The 17,905-nt window shown below is 37.6% G+C and overlaps 1 protein-coding gene across 1 annotated transcript; it reads left to right on the plus strand.

The window, feature by feature from the left end:
- The first annotated feature begins 580 nt into the window (after positions 1–580).
- On the plus strand, positions 581–16,021 carry LOC131799017 (pre-mRNA-splicing factor CWC22 homolog). The gene is made up of 26 exons (XM_059116679.2): positions 581–754; positions 876–952; positions 1,764–2,215; positions 4,151–4,214; positions 4,984–5,047; positions 5,702–5,766; positions 6,449–6,542; positions 6,951–7,025; positions 7,411–7,464; positions 7,867–7,941; positions 8,029–8,089; positions 8,890–8,993; positions 9,213–9,315; positions 9,420–9,482; positions 9,589–9,684; positions 9,892–9,976; positions 10,397–10,457; positions 10,760–10,837; positions 11,154–11,213; positions 11,760–11,852; positions 12,134–12,180; positions 12,890–12,970; positions 13,679–13,780; positions 14,028–14,137; positions 14,232–14,313; positions 15,423–16,021. Exons 1-26 carry the CDS (start codon positions 713–715, stop codon positions 15,514–15,516), a joined length of 2,382 nt encoding a protein of 793 aa, XP_058972662.2. The 5' UTR covers positions 581–712; the 3' UTR covers positions 15,517–16,021.
- Positions 16,022–17,905: the final 1,884 nt, after the last annotated feature.

Below are 17,905 nucleotides of genomic sequence, written 5' to 3' on the forward strand. Positions count from 1 at the left end.
ATTTGCTTCCTCTTGTTTCTTTTTCCTTTTATGCAAAATGAAATTGTTGATCATTGTTGATCATCGTTGTGGTCATGTGAAGAATGTAGTTCAGAACTGCCATCCTTTATAAACTTCATTCACACTCAGAAATTATATTTCCACTTTTAGACTTAAATCTCCGAAAACAACATCCTGTAGAGTGGCAAATTCCTTTCGAGACCTCATAAGCAATTCTCCTCACCGCTCAGGGCCAAGTGAGAACTAATCAGGGCATTGGCGGTCGAGGGCATTTAAATTAGAAAATGGAGTTTTGCAGGAACTTCTCCTGATTAACGCACGGAAGGTTTGAACGAATAAGTCATAGGCTATGGGATACTCTTTTCAAAAGTTAAAATTTTTTTATCTGTTATTTCTGGTTTGCATGACCTCTTTCGAAGCAGCTTTGCTTGACCACATCATGCAAATTCCACGTAATGTAACGCGCGCGACTACACGGTCGCGTGAAGCTTCAGCCAGATGCTTTTGCTACCTCTTTAGTCTTTTTCAGTCTTTACTCGGTCCAAACGTGAGGCTCGGTCGCATAGCAAAAAGCGTTCTCTAGTTAAGGTAACGTCTGAATAGTGAATGTTAGCCACGAATATGTGGTAACACACAACACAAAGATCTCTCTTTTTTCATATGAATCTATTATAACGTCCTTTTTGGAACCTTTGTGCAACTTTTGGTCATAATGGCAGAGGTTGAAAAGTCAAGAATACGCAGCGTAGTTCAGGTGAGTAAATGAAGTTGGAAGATTAGTTGAGGAATATGTTCGATCGCTTGTAAAGGTTGCAGGTATTTTTTGAATAAATCGTGTCTGATGAAAATTATTCTCTTTTTGTTTCGGTGGGAAGACTGTAAAGCATTCGAATTCTCCAAGCACGAGGGTAACGAGATCGCGGTCTCGATCGAGATCACCGATTGAAGGAAGGTACGTGAAGTTTATGATGACCGATCATTTTATGTATTTAGTAACTCAGTGATAATTTAAACGATCTGAGTACAGAAACAAATCAATTACTTATTACTGTAAGATCTAGATCGATATGATGGATGCTGTGGGTGAACTGGAAAATTGTTTTAACTTATCAAAGCACGTTTGCCTGTAACGTTCGAGGTGTAGTATGCACTCATTTATAATGTAGTTTGAATTCATTCTGGGAAGGTTTGAATCTAAAAGAGTTCAAACGACGTTGGTTGTGTTTTCTCTTCTTTCTATTGACAAAATAATATGTAATGGAGAAAATAAACCACAGGTCTATGCTGCAGTACTGATAAATTTTCATTTTTGTCTTCCTAATTTCCATTGACCCTGTTCTTGCCATTGCATAAAAAATGTGCCCCCCTCCCCTTAAGAGTTGTTTGTCGGTCCCTTCAGTGCTGTTTTCTTGTGTAGAAAGGAGAATTGAGTGCACAAAAAGCATGACTTCAGAAATGGCTGCAGAATTTTATGCAGCCCCTCATTTTCAGGCACAGAAAAAGGTATGACCCCACATCATTTGCACCAGCCCACCAAACTGTCTGGGTAATGCAGAAAAATAGGAGATATGAGAGGAGGGGGGGGGGGAGGGTATCCTGCAATGCAGTGGGAACTGGTGGAGAGGGATTAATGATATTCTTAATCCGATTATACCTTGGAAATCTGAATAAGCTGAAGCAGTGAGGGTCACAGGATTAAAGAGAGGACATTGTCTTTCTCTACCATCAGAAGGCCTGACTTCATGTATTTTCTTGTTTTGTAGAAGGAAAGCTAATGAGGATAAAGAGAACATACGCAGGAGTGATGATGATGATGAGGATGAAAAGGAATACCACGGAAGACTGCAACAAAGTGATAGTGACAATGACACAAGATCTCAGCGGAGGAAAGAAAGAAAGAAATATGACTCAGAACGATATAAGGAGCGAGAAAGACATGACAATCGAAGACGTCGCAGTGATGATGATGATGGTGATAATGGTGGCTGGCGTGCAGATCGGCGAAAAAGGCAAGAACGTAGATCTGACAGAAGAAGGCAAGATACACCTTCAGATGATGAGAGGTATGACAATCGCAATCCAGTCGAGAAAAAAGGTAAATATGATGAGAGAAGAGAACAGCCAGAACAAGAAGGATCAACAGAGAAGACTGAAGAGCCAGAAAAGGTTGTACGAAAGAAGGCAAATACAGATAATCCACTCCTGACAAGAACAGGTAAATTGTACTTTAATGTGCAGTATATTTGAAAATGAGACTTGTCATTTATTCTCTCAGGACTATGTTTCTTAACACTTTTTTCTCAAGATCAGTATAGATATTCTCCCTACTACTCTCTATACATTTCCTAAGGTGCTAAGAAGGAGAACTTGTTTGGCAATCAAAGGCTTCTTTAGTTGGTGATGATTTCACTTTTATTCTTTTGATCTTATTGTTTGATTCAGAGGTGATATTGTAAGGAAAAAATAGATGGTAGTTATTCCTACAAGTCAAAGGGTTCATCAACTTATTCTGGAATGAATTTTTATGCCGATGTCACTTCTTCCATCATGCAGGGCGTGAAATTGTGCCTAATACAGGCGCCAATGCAACTAAATTTTTCACTTTGGTGACCAAATCCTGAAAGTTAGTTGCCAAATTGGCAACTAGAACATTTCATCATAACCTTACCAAGAGATATAGTGAATTAAAAAGATTTGCAATGATAAATCCTTGGCAAACTTCCTCGCTAAGTTTGTTTCCAAAAAGTAGTACATGCATCTCGATCGATAACTAGATGCCATCTTGGATTTAGATGAGCTTTAAGGTTGTATATCATCCATCCTAGTGTCCACTTTGTAGCATGTTAAAGATCTTTTCCCTAACTTAATTTTGGAGGGTCTATCTAGAACGCTGACAGCGTAAAGAAAGATTTTGTTTGTCTTTGAAAATGGCGACCAACTTTTTTTTAATTGGCTACCACTTTGAAGAATTTAGGAGCCAAGTGGCTATCAGAAAAAAGAATTAATTTCACACCCTGCCATGTACATGCACACTGTCAATACCACTTTGGGCTTTGACACAAGTGACAGTTTTTGGTGCTGGATTTTCAATGTGATGAATAATTATTTACCAAAGTGGAGGTGACTAACAGTAGAAATTAGTTTTAATTAATTCTGTCATTATACCAAAGATGGTCAGAAGTTAAATTGTTGGCATGTGATTTTGTCTCTTCCACTGCTCAGAGGTGAATATTGCTAACTAATCATTTGTGAACCAGTTAATCAGAGTACCTGAAAAGCATTATTCACCTGTAGTGTATATATTAATGCATATACAGTGAAAATCTGATTGGTCAAGATAATTATGCAATGATGTGTGAGGCTGACATGGTAAAACTTAATATCTACATGGATATTGCATTTATCTTGTTGAGTTTAATTCTGCCTAGTTTCTAAGCCCCTTGTCTATGTAGTGTTCTCAACTTTTTGAAACCTCAAATCACATGTCTTTGTTGTCTGCCTCAGCCTATGGCTTCAGTAGAGAACTCAGGCCTTGGTTTTTTTCATAAGAGTAGGGAACATACATGTACGTGTAGTTCCTGTTGTTGTGGTCTGGCTGTGATTCTGAAATTAGGGGCATCTGCAAAATTTTCTTAAAAAATTGTAAACTGTTCAATGCAGTCTGGTCAAAGTCCACTGCGAAGTGTTACAAAGGAATGGGAGCCAATGAATATGGCGCTATAGAAATCCTTCATTATTATTATTATTATTATAATTGTTATTATTATCTCTTCTATCACAGTCTTTGCTGGTGTTCTTTTTGTGCATCAGCTGGCACAAACCATGTACCTAGTCAATCATTCTGTTCAAACACTAAGCACCTTTCTGAGGACTTGTGCAGATCCCAGCATGTAGATCTTTTGAATCTCTGTCACAATAGCTGCTTGTGATATTTTCTTTATGTTTTCCACCATCCCCTTCCTTACTGTACCAAGCATACCATTATTATTATTGTTATTATTGTTATTATTATTATTATTATTATTATTATTATTACTATTATTATTATATCATGCTCAACCTCATCCAATAGTTGCTTATTATAATAATGTTTCCATAATAAGCTTGATGGCATGAACACTATGATGATTTCTTTAAATTTTCTTTGAAGGGGGAGCTTACATTCCACCAGCAAGACTCAAAATGATGCAGGAAGGTATTGAAGATAAGAGCAGGTTTGTTCATACATAGAAATGAAGTCAGAATTCACTCTTTTTTTCTTCATAATTGAAGCCTTTTATGGTTGATTCTTCAATGCTTTTATTGACGGCAAGTTGAAGGATTTATGTAGTCTTTTTGTTCATATTCAAGAATTAAGAAGCCTAATTGTTTTGGACTTTGCCAAGTGCAATCTTCCTTGACACCGTATTTACCTGTGTATAAGTTGACCCCCAATTTTTGAGGCTAAAAACTAGATTTTCTTTATTTCCAGGTAAAAATTTCTTGGAATACTTACCTGGTATTTCTTAGGTTTTCCTTCTAGTGACTACAGATATGTGAGCAAATCACATCAAGTTTCAATTTGAAGTTTTAATATTATAGCATATATAAGAGTGTTTTTACCCAGTTTAGCAACACAGGTTTATGCAGGCTTTTTGATAATAATTTTTGTGAAATGCTCACAAAATCAAACATGATAATTCCAAACAAGCCTTTTTATATGTAAGAGATAAAAAGTCAATTTCTTCATCATAAGCCATCCCAGATCTTTTTGTGATTTATTATTACCTCTTTTGTTCTTATGGTTAATCTTCACATGCTTAATAAATATAATTTGTATTCTTTTTCAAGTTGAAGTGTAAAAAAATAGCTTGACAATATTCTGACAAACTACCATATCATCAATCAGCTTTACATACGAAATGAAAATTGAGTTAAATGTTGTTTTATTTTCACGGAAAGTAGCCATAAATTGGATCTAACCATATGTCGTGTTATTTACAGTGAAGCCTATCAGCGTATCAGCTGGGAAGCTCTGAAGAAAAGTATCAATGGTCTTGTTAACAAGGTACAGAGCTGATCATTTTGTCAAGTCTCTTAACAATAGAGCAGTTTCTTTAATAACAGGACACCTGGATGTGTTAATAAGGGATGTATTGGTAGTTACCTATAATTCTGACTGGTTACAGGCGGAAAATTGTAAATTCACTCTCCAAAGTACAGGAATGAAATTGCAAAATGAAGACAAGTAAAAAAAAGTCAACAACTCAGGATATTACATGTATGTCCAGTCACCCAACCAACTAGCAACCCCAGCCAACTGGGCTTAACCCTGTACACGATAACATCAGTATACATATTCTCCATACTGTTCTCTATGTATTTCCCAAAGTGTTGACAGGGAGAATTTGTTCAATAATCAAGAGTTTCTTTGGCTGGTGATCATTTTAGATATTCTTCTGACCTTAATGTGTGATTCAGGGGTGATATTGTAGGGAGAAATTAGATTCTAATCACTCTTAGGGGTTAAAGGGTTAACTTCAGTGATAAACAGAAGCAAAATTATAAAAGACTACAATTAGAACAAAATTTGAGCAAATTTTAGATGTGGTCTGTCTGTGGCATCCCGTATAATGATATTAGTTATAGTAGTGGTATATATTAGTCTTTTTGGTATACATCTGGGCATGTGGAAACATATATTTCACCTTTTCCTACCTAGGTTAACACATCAAACATTGGCAACATTGTACGAGAGCTTTTTCAAGAGAACATTGTGAGAGGAAGGTATGACAACAGTGTGTGCTTTTTCACAAATACTGGTAGATTCCATGTTGTTATGCATCTGCACTATAATAGATCACAGGAGATGTCAAAATTTGGTAAGAACAAAAAACTGGCGCATTGAAGTATAGCAGAGTGTGTCAGTGATGTTCTTACCATATTTTGTTGTCTTCAGTGATCTATGACTGTACAGACCCAAGATAACATGGACTCCATCTGATTTATTATACTTAACCCTTTACAACCTGACATCAATATGCATATTCTCCATAATGTTTTCTATACATTTCCAAAGGTGCTGACAAGGAGAATTTGTTTAAGAATCAAGAATTTCTTTAGTTGGTGATCATTTCTTTTATTCTCATGACCTTACTGCTTCATTGAGGGGCAATTTTCTAAGGAGAAATTAGATGTTAGTCACTCTCAGGGGTGAAAGGGTTAGCCAAAGAAGCAAAAATTGTGTATGGTGACATCATCTAATGCATCTGTCTTCCAATAGATCTTAAGTAACAACCAATCAGAATTCATTTGAGTCGAGATTATTACATAAATGCTATTTATCTGTCTTGTGGGACTTTTAGAGATGAGTAAAATATGCAGTGCTCAGTCAAACATGGTTATGGCACCGTGCAGCTGATGATTTTCACATGTAATGAGTTCCTAACCATTTTACATCCTGTTGTAGGGGTGTCCTTTGTCAATCGATTATCAGAGCACAGGCAGCGTCACCAACGTTCACCCATGTTTATGCTGCTCTTGTAGCCATCTTGAACACAAAGGTACAGTACATTCATGAATCACATAGTTTACATGTAAGTGTGACAAAAGAATTCCTTAGAAAATCATCTGTTTTTTCCATGCTGAATGTATATAAACTGTTGGGAAACTGAGCAAAAACAAATGTTGCAATAATAGCAGAGAATGTCTGTTGTTTCTTTGGTTTGTTTATCTTTGAGTTCATTGAAACCTTTGGGCCAAAAAAGCATCGTTAGGGAAAAAATATAGCGAGTCAAATCAGCATAGAATCTTTTTTGAAGAGTTTTGAAAGTTATTGTAATGCAGTTGTAAGTAATATTTGTGGTAATTTTTGTTTAATAAGTTAGCTTCTTAGTCCAACAAAAATGTATTTTATGTATTGCATGTTAATGTTACAATGAATTAAAAAATATCCTTTTACTTGTTTTCAGTTTCCTAAAAATGGTGAACTTCTTTTGCGTCGGCTGGTGCTGCAGTTTAGGAGAGCTTACAGAAGAAATGACAAGGTAGACAATCTTCAGTTGATAAATTTCAGGTGTTCATGACAAATATAATGTATTTAAATATGAATTTGTACTTGCCATGGTGACTGGAACAGTCACAGCTTGGAGCAACGTGATTCTGGTAGCCTTAGTGAAGCTTGAGTGTGTTCCTTACGTGGGTAGAAGTTGCAAAATGATGCCACTAGTATTAACTCAAGTTTAACATCACCTAACTGTCACTGTTCCAGTCACAGCTTGGAACAATGTGATTCCAGTAGCCTTACTGAAGCTTGAGTGTTATCCTCACCTGCATAGAAGTTACAAAATGATGCCATGAGTATTAGCCCAAGTTTAACATCACCAAACTGTCACGAGGGCCTGATAAAGTCTCTTCTTTTTCGTTCCTCAGGCTGTGTGCTTATCATCCACAAGGTTCATAGCTCATTTGGTCAATCAACAAGTGGTTAGTATATATATATATATATCTTATTAGACATTTGGTGTGTAGTATCACTGAGTATTTTACAAATTGTCTTATTTTCATGAGCCCATAGGGTGAGTTGAAATGCGAGCAACAAGTGAAAATAATCAGTAATACTAAACCCCAAAATATCCTAAAAGTCATTTATTAGCAACTACTTTATTTTATGCGAATTTCTTATAAGGCAGGAAAAGTGATTCACATGTTATTTGTCTTCTACTTAGTGCAGTTAGATAATAAAAGTTTTTCTCACTGAACAATAATCATGTTGATTAAATTCTATATGTGATATTTATCTATAAAGTACAGAGTCTTCTTAGAAGTGTTTTATCATTTTGCTCATCAAGTTACAGTATCTGACTAGCGTGACCCTTTCTTTTCCAGGCCCATGAGATTTTAGCTTTGGAGATCCTGACATTATTGTTACACAAACCCACAGATGATAGTGTTGAAGTTGCAGTGAGTATTTAACTTTAATTAGTTTCTTCCACATCTTGTGAAATTAAACACTAAGTGATACTGTGTTTTATATTTTTTGTTCTCTAGATTGGGTTCCTGAAAGAAGTTGGAATGAAATTAACTGAAGTATCTTCCAGGGGTGTTCATGGTAGGTTTGTCTGACAAAGGGCTTGTGATCCAAATGCCAGCTTTTGAAACTCTTAATGGTTGGCTGATTTACATCATCATCATCATCATCATCATCATCATCATCATCATCATCATCATCGTCATCAGTTAACCCTTTGACCCCTAAGAGTGACAAGCATCTAATTTCTCCTTACAATATCTCCCCAAAATCACAGGTTAAGGTCACGAGAATAAAGAAAATGATCACCAACCAGAGAAGCTCTTGATTGTGAAACAAATTCTCCTTTTCAGAACATTAGGAAATATCTAGAAGACAGTGAGGAGAATCTGCATGCTGATGTTAGGGTGTAAAGGGTTAATAAAACCTTGTAATACCCCCACCAGTGCAGCACCACTGTTTCTTAGAAGCATAATCCCTTAACCTTTTAACTCCTAGAGGTGATTATTATTAACTTCTCCTGATAATATCCATACATTATCTGGCAAACAGGTAATGAGAATACTCAAACTTATCAGGTAGAAGTTGTCATCTTGACCTAACACCAAATTCTTGTAACCAACATACAACAAACTGTGTAGCAACTAGAAGGGAGAAGTAACAATTAGATCTTGAGAGTTAAAGGGTTAAACAGTTGCAACAAATTTCATTGACAAATTTATGGGTATATTTACCTTCTAAGCTCATTGATACTGTGACTGCTCCCTAACAGCTTCTGATTAGCACAAAAGATCTTCCAAATCATGCCGATATTGTTTAGTTTATAGAACTTTCATATGGTAATATTTTTTGGGCTAATTGTCCTTTCATTTGACTCACAGCTGTGTTTGAGAGGCTGCGGAACATTCTTCACAATGCAGAGATTGACAAGCGAGTTCAGTACATGATTGAAGTGATTTTTGCTGTAAGAAAGGATGGATTTAAGGTAGGTATATACATTATGGTACACTTTGAAAGATGTCCTGTGGCTCAAATTTTTTCTGTAGATTTAGGTTTTCACAGTTTTGAAAAATTTAAATCCAGAAGAAAATGTGAGCTCCTAGAGAAATAATCATAGAGAGAATTTTTAAGCAATTGTAAGTATTTATTAAATATTCATATTATTAATTGATTAAAACAATGTTAAATGTATGGGTTTTTTTAGGATCATGTTGCTGTACCTGATGAACTTGACCTTGTTGAAGAGGAAGATCAAATCACTCATTTATTGCGGCTGGAGGAAGCATCAAATCCAGAGGACATTTTAAGTAGGTCTTCTGTCAAGTGACATTTAATGAACTAGTGTTTTTCAGAACATTGTATTTCTGACAATTGTGGAAAATTTATTTACTTCTATGCATCTTTTCATCAGATGTCTTCAAGCTTGATCCAAATTTCTTGGAAAATGAAGAGAAATACAAAGAAATCAGAAGAGGTGGGTAAATTTGGAACGGTTGTATGTTAGATGAATTATAATTTTCACAACATTCTGATATATTTCATGTTGTTGCTAACTTTATATCATTTTAATTATAATTTAGATATTCTTGGAGAAGGAGACTCAGGTGATTCTTCTGATGGAGATGATGATGATGATGATGATGACGACGACGATGATGATGAAGGCGAGGGCCAAGGTATAGTCCAACTTCATTTTGTTAACTTTAAAGAGAGAAGTTACAGTTTGTCCTTAGAGCACTATGGGATGTATACTGTTTGTGGCTTCAAACCAAGACCAAACTGACTGTTTCATGCATATGTTTCCTGTTGTAGCTAAATAGATGTCAGAGATGGCAAGCTTTGATTCTTCCTCTGACAACAGTTATGTTTTTTCTTCTTTGTAGATGACAAAAAAATGGAGATTATTGATCACACTGAAACAAATCTTGTAGCTTTGAGAAGAACGATATACCTCACCATTCAGTCCAGGTACACTCTTTTGACTGTAGTTTAAAGTAAAACTTTCATGGTGGCAAACATCATTTTTGATTACAGAGGATCAAGGCATGGGGATTGAGAAGCAAGGAGCAAGAGAATCAAGGATTAAGAATAAAGAATTGAGACACTCAAATAACTTTTCAAGGATCTTGATCCACAGTGTTGGGGGAAATTAATATTTAATTCTTACATACAAAACAATAGGGATGTGTATGTTGGATATCTTTTTCCCATTTCAAGGCAATCACTTTTTCCTTAGAAAAAGTGATCTTTTGCATCTACAAAGTAGTGAATTCTTAGTGTTGTCACAAAATGGAGACCACACAGGTGTCATTTGATTCGTGACAATAGTATAGCAATTCTTTATCTTTTTTCATGCCTAATTGATGTATTTTATTTGGGTGATTGTAGTTTGGATTATGAGGAATGTGCCCACAAACTGCTGAAGATGCAAATTAAACCAGAACAAATGGTAAGTTATTAGAGGCTTGGAGAAATGCTGGAAGCTTTTGAGCTGGTTCCTATCTTTTTCAATCCAAAAAATTGCTATTAGTGTGTTCTGTTGATTTTATGCCCCATGCTCCACCTGCTGTTATGTTTCGTTGTTCGGTAGATTCATTATTTTTATTATATCATAATTATCAGTAATATTACTATTATCTTCCTTTTCTTTTTTGTTGGAATCAACTCATCCCTTACAAAGTTTCCTTACTTCATACTTTAGAATGTTATTGAGGTGAAGTTTCATAAATAATTGTATTACTTCTTTCACAGTCTGAGTTCTGTACAATGGTCATCGATTGCTGTTCTCAACAAAGATCTTATGAGAAATTCTTTGGTCTCCTGGCCCAGGTTAGTGACTTGTAAGCGGTACAAATTATTTGTTTTTCTTCTCTTCGTTTGGAATCTTTGCCGTGGAATATTTTTCGATCAGAGACTTAACGGCAGAAGTGCTTTGATTAGCACGCTATGGACTCCGGACGGGAAGGCCTGGGTTCTTGCCCTGGCGAGGGATCATTGTGTTGTTTACTTGGGTAAGGTTCTCTGCTGTCACAATGCCTCAATCCACCCTGGGGTGTAAAGTAGTATGGGTGAGAGCGAGGGGAACACAGCCCCTGTGCAAGACTTCACTTTCATTAGCCATTTAACCTTTAACATTTCTTTTTAGCGGTTCTGCCAGCTTAATAAAGAGTACATGGAGGAGTATCTCAAGGCTTTTCAGGAACAAGTGAGTTTTTATATAAAATCTTTCAATTCTCAATCGTTTTTCTCCAAGGAGAGGATGTAAATTCTTGTACATAAACTTTGTTACACTGTCAAAAGGACAGATGATGACCTTGAGAAAATTATCAAGTTGGGGATATTGTTTGGTTAAAGAATCATATTCTCGGGTACTATCTAACAAAGGAACGCATGGTCAGTTGTTTGTTGCAGGGATCTGCTGTCTTTTTAGCCAGCGAGCAGATGCTCAGAATGCTGATAATTACATTTCCAAACTTATGGATTTCAAAACTTTCCTTTCCCTGGTTAGGAATATTTTGCTTTTTAGATCTTTGGAAACAAAAGCTTAAAGCAGCTGTACGTCGGTGTCTCTAGAAGTTTTCTTTCAAGTCTAAAATTAACGATAGGGGGAGGGAAATTGTAAAACGAGAAGGAAAAAAATAACTAAATGGGGAAGGAAAGTGTAGAGGAGAAGAAAAAACCACAGAGAACCGAGGATGGTGAAGATTGACAGATAACAAACGATGAACTTTTCCATGTGTTTATTTCTCAGTACGAAACAATCCATCGCCTTGAGACGAACAAACTCAGGAACGTGGCCAAGTTCTTCGCTCATCTTCTTTTCACTGATGCCATCCCTTGGACGGTAAGACCGCTAGAATGAAACGATTTAAGAGAAGTGCGGTTTTAAGGTAGTGATGTTGTGTCCGCACTAACAGGTGTATGACTTACAACAAAATTCGAGCCGGCGAGAGGTCTGCAAGGGATCTGGCTTTAAAAATCCCTCGTGAGGACCGACGCAACGGTCAAACGTCACGCATACGCGAAGGGATTAATTCTGGCCGGCGTAGTGAATATTTTCAAACTAAATAACATCCACACCAGGGAAAATTCGATTTAATGATCCCTTTTCTTACCTCTGTGTAGGTGCTAGACTGTATCAAACTGAATGAAGACGAAACCACCTCCTCAAGGTACGTTACAGTTTGGTTATGAGATTCGCCCGCGCATTATTATTAGCGCTGAAAGACGCGTGTTTCTCCGCCCACAGAAGGTTTGATATGAGTCGGGGAGAGGTTTGTCAGGGATCTGGTACCAGTAGTGCCAGACCCCTTACAGACCTCTCGCTGGCTCGCTTTGTTCCGGGCTTAATACTTTCAGGCGGGCGAAAAAACGCTCGCGCCGAAGCGCTTATAATAGGAACCTTTAGCAGTTAGGACGGCAACGCCAAGGAAGACGTCGATTTCAAAATGAATACATACATATTTTTAGTTGGAATTTCGCGAATGACTGGATGTGTTTACCATCTCTAATGGCGCCGCAAGTTAACCTCAGCATAACGTATGAGAGCGGCATTGAGTTCCAAATGAAAACTTGAAATAATCTGCAGTCGGGTTTTCTTTCTCGGACCACGCAAATTTTGATGATTTCACGTTGTTATTTTGCAGAAGACGGCTAAGAAATGCACACAGTGTTAAAACGCACGTGCTGAGCTATTGTTCTGCTCATTGGATCTTTTTTTTTTTTGCCACGTCCTCGTTGCCGTCGCCGTCGTGGTTTGCTAAAGGTCCCTAGTGAGGACCTGCTCGAAGTCTATTACGAGAATAACTTTTATTTAAGTGTATCAATTTCCATGCATAATAATTCTCCACTCACTTCGTTTTCTTTATTCCATATTTGCAGCCGTGTTTTTATCAAGATTCTGTTCCAAGAGTTAGCCGAATACTTGGGTCTTCCAAAACTCAACGAGCGCCTGAAAGATCCGTAAGTACTGACAAGTTTTTATTGAAATTTACAGTAATTTTCAGGTGAGTGTCGATAGTCATCTGGGATTTCCCTGGTTTTGCTTTACTTCGCTCTGTGATTGGATCAGAAAACTCGCGCCGCTCCCTCAACCAATCAGTCGCCGAACTAAAATTACTCACGACTTGATTTCGCGCGCTTCATGTTGTGTCCTTGTTTTTACTTTGAGTTCCCTCAGATTGGCCGTCGTAATTGCTTTGGTTTTGGGTCCACGACACTCAAACGAAAAATGCTGGATGTATTTTCTAGTTTGATAACATACAAATTGTTTACTTCATGTTTGAGAATACGCGCGTATCCGAAGAATTTTCATGGCATAAATCTTTTTAGATGCTCCATTTGCCAGTCTTTCTTGCGTTATGAAGACGAATCCACTGAAACAAAAGAAGATCAGCGGTATAAACTACTAAAAGTGCGGCGCGCGGAAACTCATAACTTACCTCCCCCCTCCCCTCCCCTTCCCCGACACCTCCTTCTGGAAAACCTAGCTACGTTCCTGAATGTGTTATGATGTAACTTTTGCTATGGTAAGTTCACTCGCCCAGCTGAAGCTCGTTTACAAAGTGAAAACTACTACAACGTACTCTCCAAGTATATTGTTCGATATCAGTGGGGCTATCTGACCTTCTTTCGACTTTGTCTTAACAATATTTTGTTCTTGCTTCTTAGGTTTCTGGCACAATATTTTGAAGGAATCTTTCCCCGCGACAATCCACGCAACACTCGGTTTTCAATCAATTTCTTCACCTCAATTGGTCTTGGTGGTATCACGTACGTAGCATTTTATATCTACAAATAGAGGAATTTTTCAATTGTCACAGAACTTCTTGTAAACACGATGAATTTGGGGAAATTTGTTCAATCCAAGGGCGGAGGTTAGAATCGGTCTTGGGGTTTGCACAACTTTCGTGAATTCTCCCAAGCTATCTCAGTGATTGCAGCTGTGAGGATAAGAAAGATGGGTGACATAACAAAGAGTGAATACTCAAGTCAGATTCTTTTTGTGCATTTATTTTAGAGACGAACTGAGAGAGCATTTGAAGAACGCTCCTAAAATGATCATGTCCCAGCAGAGGCCTGGTGAGAGCGATAGCGATTCGGATTCTTCTGACGACAGCGACAGTGAAGGTTCGTGGGAAAGGTTCCTCTGAGTCTCGTCTTACGACTTCTCGACTTTTTTCGTTTAGCATAACGTAACTTAACGTCTCTCTCTTCTTTACAGATAGTTCAAGTTCGGAAGATTCTTCCGAAGAATCTCCGGAGTCTTCTGAAGACTCCTCGGACGATGATCGTAAGAAGAAAAGGTGTGTTAACACATTTGTTAGAGGACTGCACCGGTATCACAGAGGTGATGGGTTCAACTCCCGTACACGCTTGATTATATTTTTCAGGCTTGATTTTCACTACCGCTTCAGCAGTTTTCCTTACTGCCAAGATCAGTCTCATCTTTACTTAACACATTTGTTTGCGCATTACCAACGAGCAATCGAAAATTTTCGCCGATAACGATTATGACGGAGAGCTAAGATAGTTATTCCAGTCTTACAGTACAAAACATAATGGCTGAACGCACATGTTTTTCATGTCAGACTCAGTTTATGTAATGCGCGTTATTTGGCCATGTTTGTGCAAGTCCAAAGCTGTGCTTCCTTACTTTCAGGTTTGAACTTATGAACAACCAATAAACAGCAGATTTCTATCAACTGTCGTAAACTAAAACCAAAGAAATTACAACTCTGAATACTGAGCGTCGTAAAACCAAAAGGAAAGCAAACACAACAGCCAATCATAACAAAGAAAATATCACGAGAAGCCAATGAGAACTTGAAGTAAAAACGAGCAAACTGCGTGCAGGGCGGGAAAACGAGAGTGATACAGTCGCGATTGATTATAATTTTGTATTGGACTGTTTGAGAAAGTGGCGCGACTTTTCTGGACCAATCACATAACGAAGTAAATCAGAACCTAAGCAATCCCGAATTACTTTTGACACTCTATTGAAAATTTTTCCAATAAGGAATAATAATAGTAATAATAATAATGATACAAAAATTTCTCTAGCGCCCTATTCTAGAGCTCTAAGGTGCTTTACAATAAAAATTTTAAAGCAGTAAATAATAAACCAATGGTATCACCCAAACTAATTGGACTCAGAGTAAACATAAGCGAACCAGCCGAAGCGCGTGAAAACGTTTGTTATCAAATCACGATTTGTTTGAGCAGTACATGTGACTGGTTGAGAGGGTGGCACGGATTTTTGGACCAATCACTGAGCTAAGAGCTCAGAAAAACTGAGCAAACCAATGCATTTCCGAATTGATTTTGAAAAACAATTAAAAACCACCGACAGATGTTTTCTTCTCTATTCTCCTAAAACTTGTATCAATAAAATTTTGTCCTCCTTGTTTTCCAGGCACAAGAAGAAGCATTCGTCTCGGAAGAAGAAGAAAGAATCGAATTCCAAGAAGAAAGAATCAGATTCCAAGAGACACAAGAAAAGGCGATGAAAGAATTAGGTTGAGATTGGAAAGGAATAATTTTTACTTAGTTTGTGGTCATTATTCAAACATGCTCTTCAATAATTCTCATTGTTTTAGAGAAACAGAAGACAGTGGAGACTTGGGGCGAGACTGAAATAAATAGAGAAGAGTCCGTGACCTTCCTTCCCTCCCTTTCTCGCCTCACCCCCTCCTCGTCTGTTATTTGTTGTCGTTTTTATGTACCTATCCTGATTAGGAAACAGGAAACAGGATGAGTTAAGTTTTAACGCTTTTGGAAATAGGAACTTCCCGTTATACGAGGGTGAGCGATTCAGCGATTCAGCGTGATCTTTCATAGGGCTGCGATGTTTGACTCAGGGTCATATTGGCCTCTCTAGGGAGGGATGGGTGAAGATAAAAGGCATCGTTTTCAACAGATACTTCTATTCTATCTCTTTGTAGAAATTCCTTAAAAAAATTATGTAGTTTTCGTGGAAAATGTAAATAAAATTTATAAATTGTACTTCTGTTATATTTGGTTCTAGTTTTAGCTTTACCTATATTTAAGATTTATTAAATCAGAGGCGTCTTGGCAGATCTTGATTCCCCTCTTTGAGTTTACGAAGGGTTCAGATAAAAACCCACCAGTGTTTCCCATTGTCTCTATTTCGAGCAATTTTTCTCTTGAGTTTCGAATGTAATCACAGATTGCAAGAGTTTTACTTTACTTCTCTCTGTGACTGGTTTAAAGAAATGTATCCGCGATGATAGCAATTTTTCCAGGATAGCGTTATGGACCCTTCGAACAACTTGGGGCCAAGCTACCGGTTAATACGGCTCAAAATTTCGTGACCTAGCGACTTGAAAGTCTTTTGAATATGTCTATTGTTACGAAGGCTGTGAGCGATTGCAGATGTTTGCAAAATCGGTTTGTTCTTAGCGGCGAGTCTAGCAGCTAACTATTATGACATAACATCCCTTGCCATTTCCCTCCGGCCTTAAAACACGTGCACATCACGCACAACCGTGACTTTTGCGAAGCGAAAAACAACCTTTTGTTTTTAAAATTTCGATTAACGATAGCGTCTACACCCTTTTGATATCACACACTTATTACGCAACAGGGTTCGTAAAGGGAGAAGACGGTGCAAGTACACACCAAAAGTCAGTCCGGGATTTATTAAGCTTACTCCACTTAACCTTTTTGCCGTTTCGTTATCTGCTATGTGGGTTTTTGCGGTCGATTAAATTATGGTGTATTAGGCGGGCTCACTTCCTCCGCCTTCTACAAAAAGCATGCAATCAACTACTTAACGACACCGAAAACAAAGAAACACAAATAAAGCAAGGAGAAACATTAATATTTCAATGTTGTACTGGGGCCACCAGACCCGGTTTCTGTAAAGACCCCTCACAATTTGTTCTATTTAGATGACATGCCTTGGCCAGCCCTGTTATTAAGATCTCATTTTTTGCTCACCACAATCTTGAGAACCGGGTATGGAAATCTTTTATGATCAACCTAGCCCCGTAACTGGAGCAAAATTGTAAGGTCATTCTTCGTTCATCTCTGCGCTGCTTCCCTAAGAAAAGTACTAGGGCTGAAATATCCCACGCGAACAGAGGACAATTTTGTCCCGCTCATTGGCCAGGACTCTCGTGAACACGCGTTTCATTTTAATGATCTTTGGTCAGTCTTGAACTACTGTCCTTTCCAAAAATAGGGAACTTTTGGGCTGTCTGTCTCTTTCCCGTTAAGTCCAACCCTTTAGGGAATTACCCTACACACTAGCTCGCATGAACCTTGATCTCCACAGCAATTGGTATCACGCACTAAAACGTGGACTACAGTCATGGAGCTTAGAGCTGTAGTGGCTTCCGGCAATGAGAAGACCTTTCTGTGGTTACGCAACTGTTCTCTAAGTCAATATTCCTAATGAGCTCTATTAACTTTTACGAATAAGAGTTTACAGAAGTAAGAATTCTAGCCATGTCGTCTTTCGAACTCTTATCTAACTTTTCTCATATTTTAGACTTTGAATTATGTGGAATTTCACTATTGTTTCAGAAAAAAAACCCCTTTGGAACTTCGTGGTTCGCGATCATATTTCATGTACGTGAAAGTTTTCGCTTCAATACACGTGATCAATATCTGAAGAAGTAAACAATTCACCTCCACACAAGGAAGCATTTGTCATCTTCTAAATTGGGCCATATTGGGCCTGAAAATTTTCGTAATTGCCCGCCCAACCCGAAATTTTTTAATTTAAACGTATCCTGTGAAGAAACAGGATCTTTCTCTTGATGAAAAATATTTCTTTCCGTGTTTGGCGATTTATGTGGCAAACAGTTGCTAACATACATTGAAGATTACGTAATTACTTATTCATAATTTCGGTTCATAAATAAACATAGA

The sequence above is a fragment of the Pocillopora verrucosa genome, chromosome 13 (assembly GCF_036669915.1).
Source record: "Pocillopora verrucosa isolate sample1 chromosome 13, ASM3666991v2, whole genome shotgun sequence".
Classification (NCBI taxonomy): domain Eukaryota; kingdom Metazoa; phylum Cnidaria; class Anthozoa; order Scleractinia; family Pocilloporidae; genus Pocillopora; species Pocillopora verrucosa.